This window comes from Pleuronectes platessa, chromosome 13 (genome assembly GCF_947347685.1).
Source record: "Pleuronectes platessa chromosome 13, fPlePla1.1, whole genome shotgun sequence".
NCBI classification, from domain to species: Eukaryota; Metazoa; Chordata; class Actinopteri; order Pleuronectiformes; family Pleuronectidae; genus Pleuronectes; species Pleuronectes platessa.
The window spans coordinates 16141248-16157055 of NC_070638.1; the positions used below are offsets into that span (position 1 = coordinate 16141248).

The 15808-nt window shown below is 42.4% G+C and overlaps 1 protein-coding gene across 2 annotated transcripts; it reads right to left on the bottom strand.

Annotated features, from left to right (window-relative positions):
* Window positions 1-2935: 2935 nt before the first annotated feature.
* On the bottom strand, window positions 2936-10428 carry LOC128454850 (lactosylceramide 1,3-N-acetyl-beta-D-glucosaminyltransferase A). Of its 2 annotated transcripts, none has more exons than XM_053438418.1 (2): window positions 10034-10428; window positions 2936-6100 (listed from the first exon to the last, which is right to left on the bottom strand). In XM_053438418.1, exon 2 carries the CDS (start codon window positions 5892-5894, stop codon window positions 4731-4733), a length of 1164 nt encoding a protein of 387 aa, XP_053294393.1. In that variant the 5' UTR covers window positions 5895-6100; window positions 10034-10428; the 3' UTR covers window positions 2936-4730. The 2 variants fall into 2 exon arrangements, with proteins under 2 accessions (XP_053294393.1, XP_053294392.1); XM_053438417.1 differs by having other exon boundaries at window positions 2936-6103; window positions 10034-10421.
* Window positions 10429-15808: the final 5380 nt, after the last annotated feature.

A 15808-nucleotide genomic window follows, 5' to 3' on the forward strand; every position in this document is an offset into this window, starting at 1 on the left:
CCGACCTAAGCATAAATAATGGAAACTAGTCCAAAGATACCAAAAAAAACAACCCCACTGGTTTTACACTTTGTTTGGCAAATGTCATGTCTCATGTTAATATTAATTAGTGAGCTTTAAAGGTGCTGGGAAATTTTGTAACCTTTGGATCGAATCTTGCTATTTTCCTCATTTACAGTCGCTGTGATAAGATTAACACCTGGCTGCAGTTTTATATTCAGCATGCAGTCATCAGTCAATTTTCAAATTCTCAGCAAGAAAGTATGTAAGCTATCTGTTTCCCAAAATGCCACAAAAATCTAATCTGATTACAGTTTTTCTCAGTTGTTAAAACACAAAAAGCGAAAATTCGGCACAATTTGCACAACCTTCACTTCATGTACCAATCGCTCGACCCGATTTGGCACTACTTCACACTCCCTTATCTACATTAGACTCTGACTTTCCTTCTTTAGACTCTGTCAATTACACATCACCTTGTTGTCAAAACACTACACACAATGTACAGTTGTTGCACACACTTCTCAAGTTAACTCTCAAAGCATCAACCTACAACACACAAATACTCAAATCTCTAAACATTCAGGTCGTTGATCAATTTCACCGCATTTACACAGTCGAACAGGAGACTGAAATTGTAGATATGGTTTGTGAGAACAACTCTATCACACTGAGACAAATAAAAACTAGGATCCTGGCTGACCATGCTACATTTAGAAACGTCCAGACCGTCAGCCTCTCTACATTGGAGCGTATTCTTCATAGGACTGCCATGCGGATGAAACAAGTGTACAGGGTCCCATTCGAACGGAACACAGGCATCAAGGAGTTACGGCGAGAGTTTGTGCTTGTGTGTACCAACATTCAGCACTGACACATGCATGTATTGTACCTTTAATCCAATATTGTTCCTTTTCTACAGTGTCTCACTGTAGCCCACTGTGTTGACCTCTCTGTGTCCATACTGTAACTTGCATTCTCATGCTGTCTGTGTCAGCGGATCCAGGAGCTTGACACAGCTCATGTGTTGTACCAGTACATCTTTATCGACGAGGTGGGATTCAACCTGGTGAAGAGGAGGCGACGGGGCAGAAACCTCATTGGCCAGCGTGGTGGGAACATAACAATGTGTGCTGCAATGATCACCATGGGATCTTGCACCGTCATGCCCACCTAGGGGCCTATAACACTGCCCGTCTCCTCGTCTTCCTGGATGGCCTGCATGACCTGCTGGTACCACCTGGCCAGATAGATGACCCACAGCGGATCGGTCATGTTGTCATCTGGGACAATGTGAGCTTCCACCGGGCTGCTCAAGTCCCTGAGTGGTTCCAGGACCACCCTCCTTTTTCCATTCTATACCTTCCACCTTATTATCCTTTCCTGAATCCCATTGAGGAATTATTTTCAGCTTGGAGGTGGAAGGTATATGAACGGAACCCACAGGACCGGGTCCCACTGCTCCAGGCCATGGAGGAGGCCTGTGGCGACGAGAGTGTTGAGGCCTGTCAGCATTTTGTGTGTGAGGTTTTCAGTTTTCTGTGTGCAGTTTTGAGAAAGACGTTATTGTTTTGAAAAACATGTGTTAACAATTGTGAAAAACTGTAATTTTTGTGAAGGGGGGGGGGGGGGGGGGGTTGAGCAGGCCGGTTTACAGTACTGTACTGTTCTCTTGTGTGTACCGAAATAAACCTTTTTTTGCTGCATATTTGTGTGCTCTTTTATGTTTGACTATGAAAAAAGTTGGCCTACACTGAGACATTTTACAAAAGGAGAAATGGCTCATTCTCCAGAGTCATTGTCATTCATACGGTGTGTTCCATTTTGATGATTGTGTTTTCAATTTTGCACTTCAGTGTGTTGTAAATGCTTAGTTGTGTGTTCCCAATGAATGGTATGTGTGTGTCATTTGAAAATATGGCTGTGTGTACCAAATGAAAACACGAGTTCCATTTTGTGAACAGTTGAGAGATTTGATGGCAAAGAGTCATCTTGCAAAGGGAGTGTCAGGTTTAGCATTTCCTGTGTGAGGTTTTCAGTTGTCTGTGTGCAGTTTTGAGAAAGCCGTTATTGTTTTGAAAAACGTGTGTTAACAACTGTGAAAAACTGTAATCTACACCGTTTAACCAATCCGGTTTTAGACTGAGTTAAACCCACCTGCATAAGTAACACGTGGACGCAGATATAAATACACATAAAATACAATAGCCTTTTTATCACAAACTATTTGTTTTTCTAATGAGTTATTTATTTATTTATTAACCATTTTTTGGCCACATCTATGAGAACTATGAAAACCGAGTGAGATGGCCTGATTAACGTTCTTCTAGTGTCACCATGTGGTAAATCCTGTGTGATGCTGGTTACAACCACCCTCATGTGACATTTGTTCTCAAAGAGAGACAGTATTTCAAATGTCCTATAGTTAAACCTCACCTGTGGGCCTCAGGTGTTACAATGACTATATTTACCATGCCAACTTTCATGAACGCAATTATTTTCCTTAGCCACCTAGAGGAGATTAAAGAAGATCCTCATTGATCGAGTTTCTGATTATTTACCTGTAAATCAGAGGCGGATACTCAGTTATGATCCCTTGAGTAAATCTAAAAATAACATGGTATTATCACATGATGGTATTATCACATTTTCTCAATTAAATCTAACTAAAGCTGCGTGTTCATCATATTTGAGGGCGCTTCTTAAAAACCCACCAACAGGCAGTCTTCACAGTTTTTATAAACAGATGTCAGCAGCTGGTTGTGTTTTGAGTCTCGTTTAAATCCATTGTTTGAATTATTCCTCTTTGTGTTCCCATGGAAACAGGGCAGCTGTTTGGAGCACAGCTAATCCGGACCACATCACATTTCAGGAAGAGGTGCCATAAATAAACATATAGACAAATCCCAGCGGGGAGAGGACAACACTTGTGACCTTTAAATTGTACACACTGACATTTTAATTCATATACCGATAGTACACATCAGTCAGATTATGTTTACTATAACATGGAATTATCTGAATGAGGAAACATATCTGTGTCTGCAGCAGAAAAGAGTATATACACTACACTGTGGGACATTTTAAAGCTGATGTTAAAGATTATATTATGCCAAGCTGAGCTAACTAGGTGATGGTACAGATATAAAAGTGGTTATAGTGTCAGTGTAAAACAAACCAGTGTCCTATGTTATGTTCATGATACTACTGTGCACAAATAATGTTGTCTTTAAACATTTTTACTACTATATCCAGTATCAACACATTTGCAATTTTCAAAACAAATAAACAATGTATTTCAACTAATCTGAAAAACCTACTGTTTTACCTTCAAAATGTTTTTGCGGTTGCAAGTTAGTAGCATAAAAACATAATTGGTTGAAAGCAGGGTTATACCAAAACAGTAATAGTTTAAAAAGGGGGACGCCCGCTTGTTCACCATGAGGTTCAAAGGTAACTAGCAGAAACTGGTGCCTGGCAGAAAAATAAGTGCATTACATAACTCCTGTGTTACATGTCGGACATGTTATGGTTTGTATTTTGGACTCATTTAACGAAAGAGATAACATATTATTAATTAATCAGCTTTAAGAGTAGTGGTGGGAACATGCCCAGGTTTCCAGTATTTGGAAGAGGTGTGTCGATCCGCAGCAAGAATGTAAACTGGTGTTCTATTGGATTGATTCCTTTTACAGGAAGCTTTACTAAACTCTCAATCTGTGTATCATGCTCCTGTTGCCCAAGGAAGGAATCTCCGGCAATCTCTTCACAGAAAGAGCAGGGCCAACTGTTTTAACGCTCTACTGATCCAAAGTGCCACAAGGAATCCATGTTGTTAATCACTGCCCATTTCCTGAGAATGTTTGGAGAATTGACTTCATTGGAAGAACAATTCGAAAACAAAGTCTTTTATATATCTGGGACAGACAGATTTATTTTGAGACACTGTTTCAAACCTCAACTGGTTTAGCTTCCTCATACTAAGACGTTTCCTGAGCAACAAACTGACACGATTTATTACTACATTAAAAAATAAATAACTTTGACAACATTTGACACCTCTTTTGTCACACCTGAAACAAGAGTGTGGATTTTATTTCATTAAAAAAAAATCACTAATGCCATTACAAAAAAAAAGAATCCTCCTATTGTATACTTAACTTATATAACTGTTGCTTGTCATTACTGCACAGGAAGTCATTACTGCACAGGAAGTCTTCTCTGCCGTTACACGTCATGGAGGCAGTTTTTCGATCTGACAGTTTTTCTTATAATAACTCGCACGTCATGACCACATCCCAAATGTATCGCTTCTGCTTTGCACCACCAGTTTAGAAAAACATATCTCCTCATTGGGCCATCAGGGGTTTAAAAAACTTTTAGAAAAATGCAATTATTTCACAGTCAATGTAATAAAGCCGGTGAATGAGAGGAAGGGGCAGTGAGTGCCTTGTTTTTCATCACAATTTGCGGTCGGTCCAACACCAGTGTCAGTGCATTGTTGTACCAGTGGTCATTGATATTTTGATGATGTCTCACTAACAGAGATAAATCATGTGAACACTTCTCCCCACACACCACATGTTTCCAGGTTTTCCAGACGCTGGTGTCCGACTGAAAGGACTGAGGTAACATTCGCAGAGATGTTCGTCATTTCATTATGTTGCACAGACACACGCTTTCGCTCTCTGTCACATACTGACACGCACACCAGCAGCTATTCAGGTGTACTACAAAAAGGCTGCTTTGCAGGGGTATGTGTTGACATAGTAAGGTTTACAAAGAAGAGCCATTTTCACGGCCGTGCAGTACAGCCTGCCTACGACTCCAGAGCTCCACCGTTTCACCTGAGGGCGTGTCGCGGCCTTCCACAGGTCATAGATATTCTCCACGTGTCCATGTGAGGTCATCATCTGGTCATAGATACACATGTGGTAGGGCGCCGTGCCCTCCCCCGAGAAATAGACATGCTCTTGTGGGGACACACCAACGGCGTTGGCGCAGATGCCCATGAACACATCGTCTATGTAAAGAGAGGCGTTCAGGGTCAGTGTGGCCTGATAGATTTTGTCTGCTGCGTCGCTGGAGACGACATACCCAGCCCCTGCCGTGTAGTCGGGATACGACAGCCACGGGTACATCTCGTAGGGCACGTAGTACTTGCTGTCTTTTCTGCGGATGGGCGGTGCCCCTCTGTGCACTCGACCGATCCAGAAGTTTGTGACGCCTCTGCGGCTCATGTCCTGCAGGTAGCTCACCAGGTTGGGCATGTGGACGAAGATGTCGTCGTCGGCCGTCATGAGGAAGCGGGCGTGTGCACAGCGGCTGTGCATCCAGTGGAACTGTAGGATCAGCTTCAGGGTCAGGTTGTGGAAAGAGTCCAAGAAGTCCTGCTGGATCAAATCACCATGGAGGCGGTCCTCACGGATGAGCTGCTCCTGGGGGCCCAACCTACTCCTCGTCCTCCATGAAGGCTCGTCCGTCTTGGTCCGAGGCGATCCTAGGGCAAACACCACCCTGACAGTCACTCCCAAGGTGTTTTGGATGTAGGTCTCATTACCCCAGGTGGATCTGATGGCTTTACGCCTCTCAGTGTTCCCTGGGGACGTTTTGACAAAGAGCAGGAGGAGGACGTCCTTGTTAGCACACTTGTCCGGGTGATCCAGCAGGTAGCGGAAGTTGCTGAAACTTCTCGCCTGCTCGCGTGGGATGGTGAAGCTCTTGTTGATGTAGGAGAAGCCATTGACCAGGTAGCGGTAGGAGTAGGACTTGACGTGACTGACCACATGGTTGTCCAGCTGCTCCCAGCAGACCATCACCACCGACAGCACCAGGCAGGTGGTCATCAGCTGCACACATTGGCATCTCCGTAATCGGCGGAACCTCAAAAACATCCTGGAATCTCGTCACGCCGTGGCGGTGGTCCGACAAGCGGCGAAGCAGCTGGTCGTGTCGGCGTACGAGGAGGAGACAAGACGACCAAAGTTGCGGGGGTAGAGCGTGTAGTTTTGCAGTGCCTCAGAGCAGCTTGTGGTGGGTCTTCCATCCTAGGCTGTCCACATCCAGCAGGAGGCCCAGGAGCTGATGGGAGTCACTGGGTCTGCTGGGATGCGAGAGGAGAGAGCACATTGTGACATGAGCTCATGATTGTAGAAACCACTATTACATTTCGAAACAGACGTAAGTTCATCCTCTAACCCTCAGTATTTAAAAACACAATTTATCCATTCAATGAGTTTAGTTTAGGTAATTCAAAATTCACTAGGTTTGCACTGGGTTTGAATACAGCAGCACAATGTCAACTACATTAAACAGATTCCCCCCCTTCCTTTTCTTTAGTATTGCGTTCAACAACATATATTATATAAAATAATATTATATATTATAAATCTCCTCCCACCCACGTTCCCTCTCTCCTATCCCACACCAGCATGGGAGGAAGGGGAAAAAGAAAAGAAAAAGAAAAATGAGGCAAAACCTAAACAGAGAATGAAGATGCAGGACCTTTGGTGTGATCAGTTCAAACTGAATTTTGACATCATCAGGCAAAAGATAAATGATACCACTGCTGTTCGTCGTGTACTGAGTCCAGATTAGAGGCAGGTACTCATTGAGCTACAAACCAGAACACAAAGTTGGGACAGTAAAAGTACCAACAACTGATGATACTAATAAATACAAATCAACAGCGAGAAAAAGGCCATAAAACACTATATGTATAAATGTGTGAATTGAAAACATGACTTTAGTTATCCCCATCTGCTGGAACAAGTGCAAGGGCCTTTACATGGTCCAGATAAAGTAACCACCGTTTGTCAAGGAGCCTTTCGATGAAAATCGAATCTTCTCATATTTGATATATGGATTACATCCTGATAAATCTGCTATGGGTAGTAGGAAATAAGTAATACATCTTAAAGAGGGGTAAACAAGTTTTAGCATTGGTCCTAGTTTTTTTTACTTTATTTGTGTCAGTCTCTTGATGGATTTAAATCATTCAAGAACTCTATACCATGGAAACGATTAACTTTGTTTTTGCACTCCCAAAAATTAAGAACATTTTTAACTGGAAACGTTGACTGAAACTAAAGGAATGGTCTTTATACACACACCCTATATTCTTTCCCTCTCTTTTTTTATGGTGTGTTGGAAAATGGACCTAAGGAACTCAATCATGAACTCAATGGAATCACAGATCTTGATAACACGTGACCTAGCTTCGCCCGCTTTTATTTGACGGCTAATTTAGCCTTTGACGACCCTGTCTGTTGTCTCTTTGTCTGTGTTCTCTCTCCGTCCAGACCAGACAGAACATGATGTTATATTTTCATTTGGCTGCACCAACTTCACACTCGCCGTTTCTGTGAAGGCGTAGAAACGTTCGCTGAAAAGTCAAAACGTTGGTGGGTGGGAGGGGGGTTAGGGGATCGGGATGGCCACTGAATGCAAAAGCCTACACAGCAAATGCTGCAACGCAAGCTCTTCCATAATGGAAGGGTTTAAGGCGCGGACCCACTGAAATCGCTGAGAGTCATGGAAAGCGTTCCGACACAATGGGCGGTGTCAGAACCAGCTCTGCGGCACAATGCGCTACAATAATAGCGCGCTTCCGCCCCGGGGCCTGGGCTCAAATCGAGGGGGGACTCCCATCGCACCCCAAGAGCTTTTCAACTCTTTGATACACAGCATGGGTCAAAAGTGACCCGGCTCAGTTTTTATTTTTTATATCTTTGCAGTGAATGAATTTCATCATTCAGTATTTCAGTTATTCCCCAATTAACTTGTTTTTGATCATCACAAATCCTTATTTAAATTGTTCCTTTGTTACTTATTGAATGGAAATCGTTTTTGTATCACTACCCTTCGAATGCACAACATCGGTGAAAATTGACCCGTATTCACTTCCTGTGTTATTTCATGCATCGCTGAGTGTTTCTTTGCTATATTTTTTAAATAAATGTATTTCATCATTTAATATTCCAAGTATTCATTAAGTATCTGGATTTGTATTACCACAAATCATTATTTACCTTTTCCTTCTTTACTTAATTATCAAATTACATTTAGTATTTCTACATCACTTTTACACCAATGGGTCAAAAAGGACCCACACAGTATATATATACACTATGGAACAACTACCATTCATTTCACACACCTGCTTTTGCACATCTGATGCATGCAAGTCTTATTTTACAATCCATTACTAGTGAGAAAGAGAAATATGACCAACACATAGAAAAGCTAGCTAGCTGTTTACAGGCAAGCTAACCAAAGCTAGTTCAACAAAATAAAACTCGAAATATAACAGTATCTACTAAATAGACTGCTTGATAAGCATTTAAAAGATGATTTTGATTTTGTGTCTCCAGGGTGTTAGCATGGCCTGCTCGCAATCATCTCAGACTTATGGTTGCCATGTTCATAAAGATGCTGCAAGAAGAACAGTAAGAGGGGGCAATTCTTGGTCTTGATTCTAAATCTGAAATCTCTGATGCTGAGGACCTTTATTATGTTTCACAGGATCAAGCTTGAGTTCAATCAGTCCGAATACTCACTCACCAACTTTTAAGGCCATTTCCATTCGAGGAAGCAAATGATTTCCTGAATTAAATGAAAGCCAAGTTTGTCCCGACATAAATAAAGAGAAGGAAGAGCTTTGATAGTTCAAGTAGGGTGTGCAGTTGGAAGGAGGAAAGTTTATAGGACAGGCTCCTGTGATGTAATAGAAGACACCTTTACCATAAACTAATATAGCAAAGAAACACCCAGCCGTGCATGATCTAACACAGGAAAGGAATACAGGTCATCTGTGACCCATGTTGTGCACTAGAGGTTCTACTAGCCTGTGTATAGGGTTAAACATCTGAATGGCCTGTGCCTAATGAGGTCACCGGCTCATAAATGGCTTTTTTTTTGTTGCTGCCTGTTAATGAGACACTCAGCCTCATATATGCTCTCACACTGGAAAAAAAAACTGCACTATTACACCCATGTGTGGGTTTCATAGTGCACATATCTAGGCTGGGCCTAACATCTGACTTTACAGCCTGCCATAAAGCTAATGCCAGCAATGCACACTCTTGTCAGCAACTTGACAGAGGTTGATGAATGTTCAGTGGCCGGCATGGAGATAGTCTCACGTAACAATTAGACTGTGAGCAACACATGTGTCATATGAGTGAGAGAGTAGCAGGAAAATGAAAAACCAATCACCAGCTCGTGACAGAGACATTGTTTCCAGAAAAAGATTGCTTTTAAAATTGTATTTTCACATTATATATAGTTTCCTTCGGCTCCACCGTGTACGAGTGTAAGAATTGATTTGAATTAAAAGCATCATTGTCTGCTTAGATCAAAATGCAGTTCAATTTTGGGTGAGCTGCAATTTAAATATGGCTTTTGTCTCCCTGTTCAGCCGGGAAATATATACTTTCGTCACTCCTACCGGCAATGAAAATATTATACGTCTCATAAAATACTGCCACACATGACTTCAGGGAGGAGGAAACACGCAGCGCCAGGAAAACCTCACCAGACTATCTCAGTAATAGTGATCGCGACAGAACTCCTTGTGAATGGAGTGGTTATGATGTCCATAGACACAGTGCTCACGTTACAGGTGTCCAGTGTCGTCTGTCAACACCCTGACGGTGTTTAATTCATATGGCCTCGTTCCAGTCTGAACTTGACTGATAGTTTACGATTTTTCTTTTTTCTTTCTTTGTATAGTTAACGGTTATTTGATCCTTTTCTTCTGTGGTCTCCTTTTGTCTGGTGGCTGTTACAACTCCTTTTCATTTACGCACCGAGGGTGTCGTCACTGTCCCGTAAACAGACTGAGCTGCTGTCCCAACATTGATCCTCACGCTCACACTGCAGCTAAAACCAGCCCTGCGTAAGTGAACCACCTCAACCACATATTTCCAAAGTCACCATTCACATAAATAGACCTGAAATACACTGGAGAGATGGGGGGTGGGGGGGGGGGGGGGACAGCAGAAACTCAACGGATCACTGCAAAACAACTCACCGGCCAAACAAGATGTGTCGCAGTGAATCCAGCACAGAGGCGGCGGCAGTCGGACTTGTACTCCTCTCCCTCCTTGGAGTTTACCCTCGGATGACAGGATGCGCTACGCAGATCAATCTGCAGGGCTCAGTCCTTCTGTTCCAGTGTAAAGGAGGCGTGTGTGGGTGGGTGTGGTTGTGATCTGTGTGTTTGTTATCCTCGGATCTTTCCTCTAGCAACAGTGTGTGGACTCCAACTTCCCTGCGTACAAACAACTCAGATGCCGCCTCGCCCTCGATCCCTATTTCAGAGTTTGGGGGTAAACCACGCCCAGTCTGAGGAGGTGCACTTTAACACCATCACACAGGAAGTGGAACTTCTCCTTTCTCATCGCCTCAATGTCCCCATGTAAGTTCACCTCGGAATGTTTATTCTAATATCTGGTCGCTTCCGAACTCTAACGCGAGTCAATCAAACTGGGGGGGGGGGGGGGGGGGGGGGGGGTGATGACTCCATGATGAGCTTGACAGAAAACTCACATGGGTCAGAGATGAGAGCAGAACGACCACACACCCTTTTTTGGTGATAACTATGGTGGCCGAGAGAGCTTAATGCACTGAAAATCAAGTAAACACATGCAATTCAAAAAACGTGCAATTTAAGAAAACGTCATCAATTCGACTACACATGCGCTGCAGAACGTCATAGAGAGATAGATAGATGTATGGATCCTTTATTAATCCCGTAATACGCATGTTCATTTTGAATATGCAAATCAAATAACGTCACAGAGCATAGGAACTACGAGCAGGTTCATCACGTTTTGGGTCCCCAGGGCACATTTCAGTTTTTTTTGACATTTTGCAGCGCGTTTCTGTATTTGCATGGGTTTCTTATGTTTTTCTTAATTTGCATGTCTTTTTTTTCTGTTTGCATGTCTTCTCTTAACTTGCAGTGCATTTAGCTCTCTCAGAAATTGAACACACGTCTAGCACTGCTAGCTGCTATGTCACATTTCTTTTTTACATCAAATAATAAAACTAAAAACCGTCTATGTTGTTCCTTGCTTCCACAAAGACAAAAGGATGGCAAAATAATTGATCTGGGCCTAAAGATACCCCCAACTCATCTATACCTATAACAAGTATCATTCAGAGGTTTGTTTTTGGGCCAACCAGGCACATCCTGCCAACCCTTCCCCCAAATGCATTACAGCCCAATCTTCTATGTGATACCTTCAAATATCGGCTTTAAACCATCGTCTCCAGGTAAGTGGCTGCAAAGAGAGAGGCAAAAAGTGTGGGGCCTCCATGAAGCAGGAAAGACGCAGATGTCGCAGCATGCAGCAGCTGCGAAAATGTTGGAGGCAACTATCCAGGTGGCCAAAGCAAAGCCTGCAATATTTTGTAAGATAAGAATGATAGCAGGTCAGTCAGACAGGCATTCCAGTCCATACACACAGGTGTGGACTGCAATGCATGTGATGTCATTCTTCTTTCATAACAATGTAATCTAAATTAGCTGCATAATGAAGGTTAATAGTGACTTAAATCCTCCCCCTAGCTCACTGTGAGCACCTTTGTGTGTTGTCTTCACCGTGACTTCAAAAAAAGAGCTTGCAAAGCTGCAGGAGGACAGGAGGAAGTGCTGCATGTCTTATAGAGAACTGACTCTTAACCACAGAGGAAATCCAACTGTGAAATCATTTCACAAATTCGGTTTTGTCCGATTTACCTTTTTAAAACTGGTTAGGCGACTTCGATTTAACCATTAAAACTGAACCTAGACCAAACTAGGGGAAGTTAGGTGCATTCTGAAGTGAGCAAAATGTAATATAATATACAGTGTTAATGCAACAGAGAGAGGAGGAATTAATAATTAATCTGTGACTGGCAAATGATCCATGTAATGATGCACAGAATCCCTTTAAGAGCACCAATGGTTTATTGCATCTGTTTACATGCCAGACTTTTTTTTATATATTTCTGTGCAGGATTTTATGGCACATAAGACACATTATTGTTGCACGGAGGCAAAATTATTCAAATTCTCCTCCACTTCTCTGCCGTTAATGTTTAGGTTTGTGGTTGAAGATCCTCTCCAGCTCTCGCTGAGTGAATCATGCACCACATCCTGTATTTAAACTGTCAGGAAATAAAGTAACAACAATACCATCAGCCTTGTCTGTACTCTGCCTAGTTCTACTTACCAAATGTGAGCATGTTAACACACTGAATTAACCTGCTGAATGTCAACATATTAGCAACATCATTGTGAGCATGCTCCCTAAAAGTGAATCATCATCCATGTCTTTATACAGAGTACTCTCTATGGAATAGGTTCATCTTTTTTTGACATATTATGTAGTTGTATGTTGATGAGCTCTTGTGAACAGGAAATAACTGTAATAAATATTTACCTTCACCGAGGAGTCCGTGTTTCTAATTGTCTGTTCGTCATCTGAATTCCATGAAATATTGTGGAGGGGTGTGTGATGGAAGTTGTCTGGAAGTTAGTGAAGGGAGAACTCAGCAGCAGCTGATGTCTTATGCAGAAAAGTTTAACATAGACTGGATGCATCAAGGAGACCAGAAGGTGGAACAATATACAAACGCCAACAGAGTCACATGAGCGATTGTCACCCTAATAGCACATCCACGAAAACAAGCATACCAAAACTTTGCGTCTAGCCACTGACGTACTACGCAAAGGAGTTGGAGTTGGTGACTCAGTCTGGGCATCTGAATGAGATATGAAAGTCCATGAGGGTAGACACGACAGTGTACTGCTACTTGCTCCTTTGTCTATAACCAGCCCTCAGGTACTGCTTGCAGAGAAGGGAGTATCTGTGGAGTCAGTCTGGCTGTAGTCTCTTCATGGTGAACAGATTCACTGTATGGGGATGGTCAAAAAGTCTCTCACAGGGTGAGGTTGATACAAGAGTGGATCAAGGAATCTGGTTTCACTGCTTTTTACATGGTGAGACATGGTTAGTCTTTGCCTAGGCACGCGTTTTCTGAGTGACCTACTTGTTGGAGGTGCAGCTCTTTAAATTTGTAATTAAACCCTCAGGACACTTTTTTCTATCCCCCTACCAGGTCTACAGCTATTGGTTGAAATCATCATCAAAAAAAATTGCTGGAATTGCAGTCAAGTTGTAACAGAAAACCAGAAAAATGTATTCATTGCAATAACCCACAAAGCAAAATTATTTTGGCCCAGATTTGGCTCACATATGACATGTTGTGATGGTTCTGCTGCATGTCAACCACAGGTGGCTCGAATTAGTTTTGTGATATTTGGGCCATATTCACCATTTACCACTTTGGCCACTTTAAGTTCACATCCTGATTACCTCTTGCAGCGAATGTTTTCCAAAAAACACTTATTTGTGGATATTTGGGCCAGTGGGCAACTTTAGGGTCACGTCCAATCCAGGATCACAAGAAGGCTCAAAGTGCTGCATCGAAGTGGCCCCCATCTGTGTGTCATTGATATAAATCCATAAATTCTACAATTGTTTTGCTGTGAAGTATCAGTTTATAGTATAATTTGTCATATCTGATGGTTTTCAGGTTTTCTTATTGTCATAGATGTATCCTCATCTATGTGTTAACTGAAAGCGTAATAAAGCATAAACCATGCTAAAAATAAACACTAAATATGACCATACTGGAATATCATTTGCTTTGAACTTTTACTGCCCTAACCAGACCTTTAGTTTTATTATTCAGACAAACTGACTCAGTTAGGTAGTTTGATCATCATCTCCACTTATTGTCTATTCTGTGCAGACTGATGCTAACAAAGTCCAAACTGTCAGACCTCATTTAGTGGAGCTCAGAGTTTCACCTGAGAGTTTAGCGAGGGACCTGTACAGTCGGCCGAGGTCTTAAAATAAACTGAATGACCTGATTAACAGAGATGTTTGTCAGGAGGTCACGGATGTAGACAAAAACAGGATATATATATATATATACACACGTGTTCATTTCTTCCAAAGTTGGAAAGATGCACACAAATAATCAATTTAAAAGAAATAACCTAGCATCTTGATGAGTCCTAGCATCTTGATGAGTCTTTATTACTGTGACGCAGGTGTATAGAGGAGGAGAACAAGGGGCTGTGTTACATTAGGGGAACGATGACTCAACGGCCGTTAACTCTCACTCGGGCAGGACACAGAAATGAAAACAGCCTCCACTTCCTCCCAGCTCACTTACTTCAGCTAACATCAGTTACATGCACTCTCCTGATGGGTCAAGATCGAGCAGGCTTGACCGGCAACTTGGACGATACCAAAGTACAAACAGCTTGAATGAATGAAATGGCCTCACAATAACAGGCCAGCAGGAGTTAGCACTGTCGCCTTACAGCGAGAAGGTTCCTGGTTTGAATCCTGGTTTGGCTCTCTCTGTGTCGAGTTTGCATGTTCTCTGCATATTTGTTTTTTTCTCTGTGTACTCCAGCTTCCTCCCACAGCCCAAAGACATGAAGACTGGAGATGGGTTATATCTGAAGACTCTAAATTGTCTGTACGCCTTAATGTGAGAGTGAGCTGGGGCTGCCTGCCCCTGTTTGCCAGATCTGGGCCAAAGGTAAGCCACAGCAATACCGCATGTCAAGGTTGGCGCCAAACACCAAACACAAACACATCCAAATAGTGAGAGCAACTTTAGTGCCGGAAGTGGCCCACATCCGTTTGTATGTAATTGCATGTGTATTTTCTTTCATTCGCTCGGTGTCAGTGAGCAAACTGCACAGACGACTGAATTTTATTTAACTGCTGCTGGGAAAATGGCTATAATCATTCTTATTTTAAGATTATTCATTATACTTCCACATTTTAGAATTATTAATCAATTATTTATGATTTCAATTTGTTCCCCTTTATATTTCCACATTAACCAGCGTTGGCAGATTTTTATGGAACTGCCAATATTTTACTTGGCACTGATGCAATCAGTGTCAGTTATTTTGGTAACCACCCAACATGATGACTGTAACACTTTGTTGATTGACATTGTTTGGTGTTTTTTTATTTCAACCAAGGAGGTTTGTTTTCACTATTTATCCGTCATGAAGCAGGATTTTGCAAATAACGCTGACGTGACATAAGGCCATTTTGGTGAAAGGATGGGACATGGATCGTGTCCCATGCAGGAAATACTAAAAACTGATTTGATCACTTTATCAAAACCACACCAATAGTATGCAATGACTGCTGGGTCGTTAAGATTGAAAACTCATTCCAGTCAGGGGCTTTCACTTCTCGATTCTCAATGAGGAAATGATACAAAGTGCCGGATGAGCTCTTAAGGTCTGACAGGAGAGGACGATGTTCGAGAATCTCAGAGTTGAAAGTCAGATCAGAGCCAGATTGACTGTTAGTGGACTGCACCGGGTGAGCTTAGAGGTTTGGCGGTTTGCTAATGGCCTGATTTTATCTGAGACCAGGCAGCTGCGCATTTGTTTTACATCCATCCACCCATTATCTATACAGCTTATCTTTTGAGGGCTGTGGGGGCAGGGGGAGCTGTGGCCAATCACTGCTGACATGTTGCGAGAAGCGGTTTGACCCACTGAGGTCGCCAACATATCACCGGGCAACCATTCACACCTACAGTCAATTTAGAGTCTCCAATTACGCTTTCCTGCCTGTGTTTGGACTGTGGGAGGAGCGGGAGAACCTGGAGAAGACCAACAGACATAGGGAAACATGGATCCTTTGTTCAACATGCATCTACCGAATTGTTTTAGCCGATTTATTCATTGTATCCTTTGAATTAGGTCAAC

Bases quoted from the DNA above. Each gene is read 5' to 3' on its own strand.
- LOC128454850 (XM_053438418.1), bottom strand. From the start codon at position 5,894: ATGTTTTTGAGGTTCCGCCGATTACGGAGATGCCAATGTGTGCAGCTG.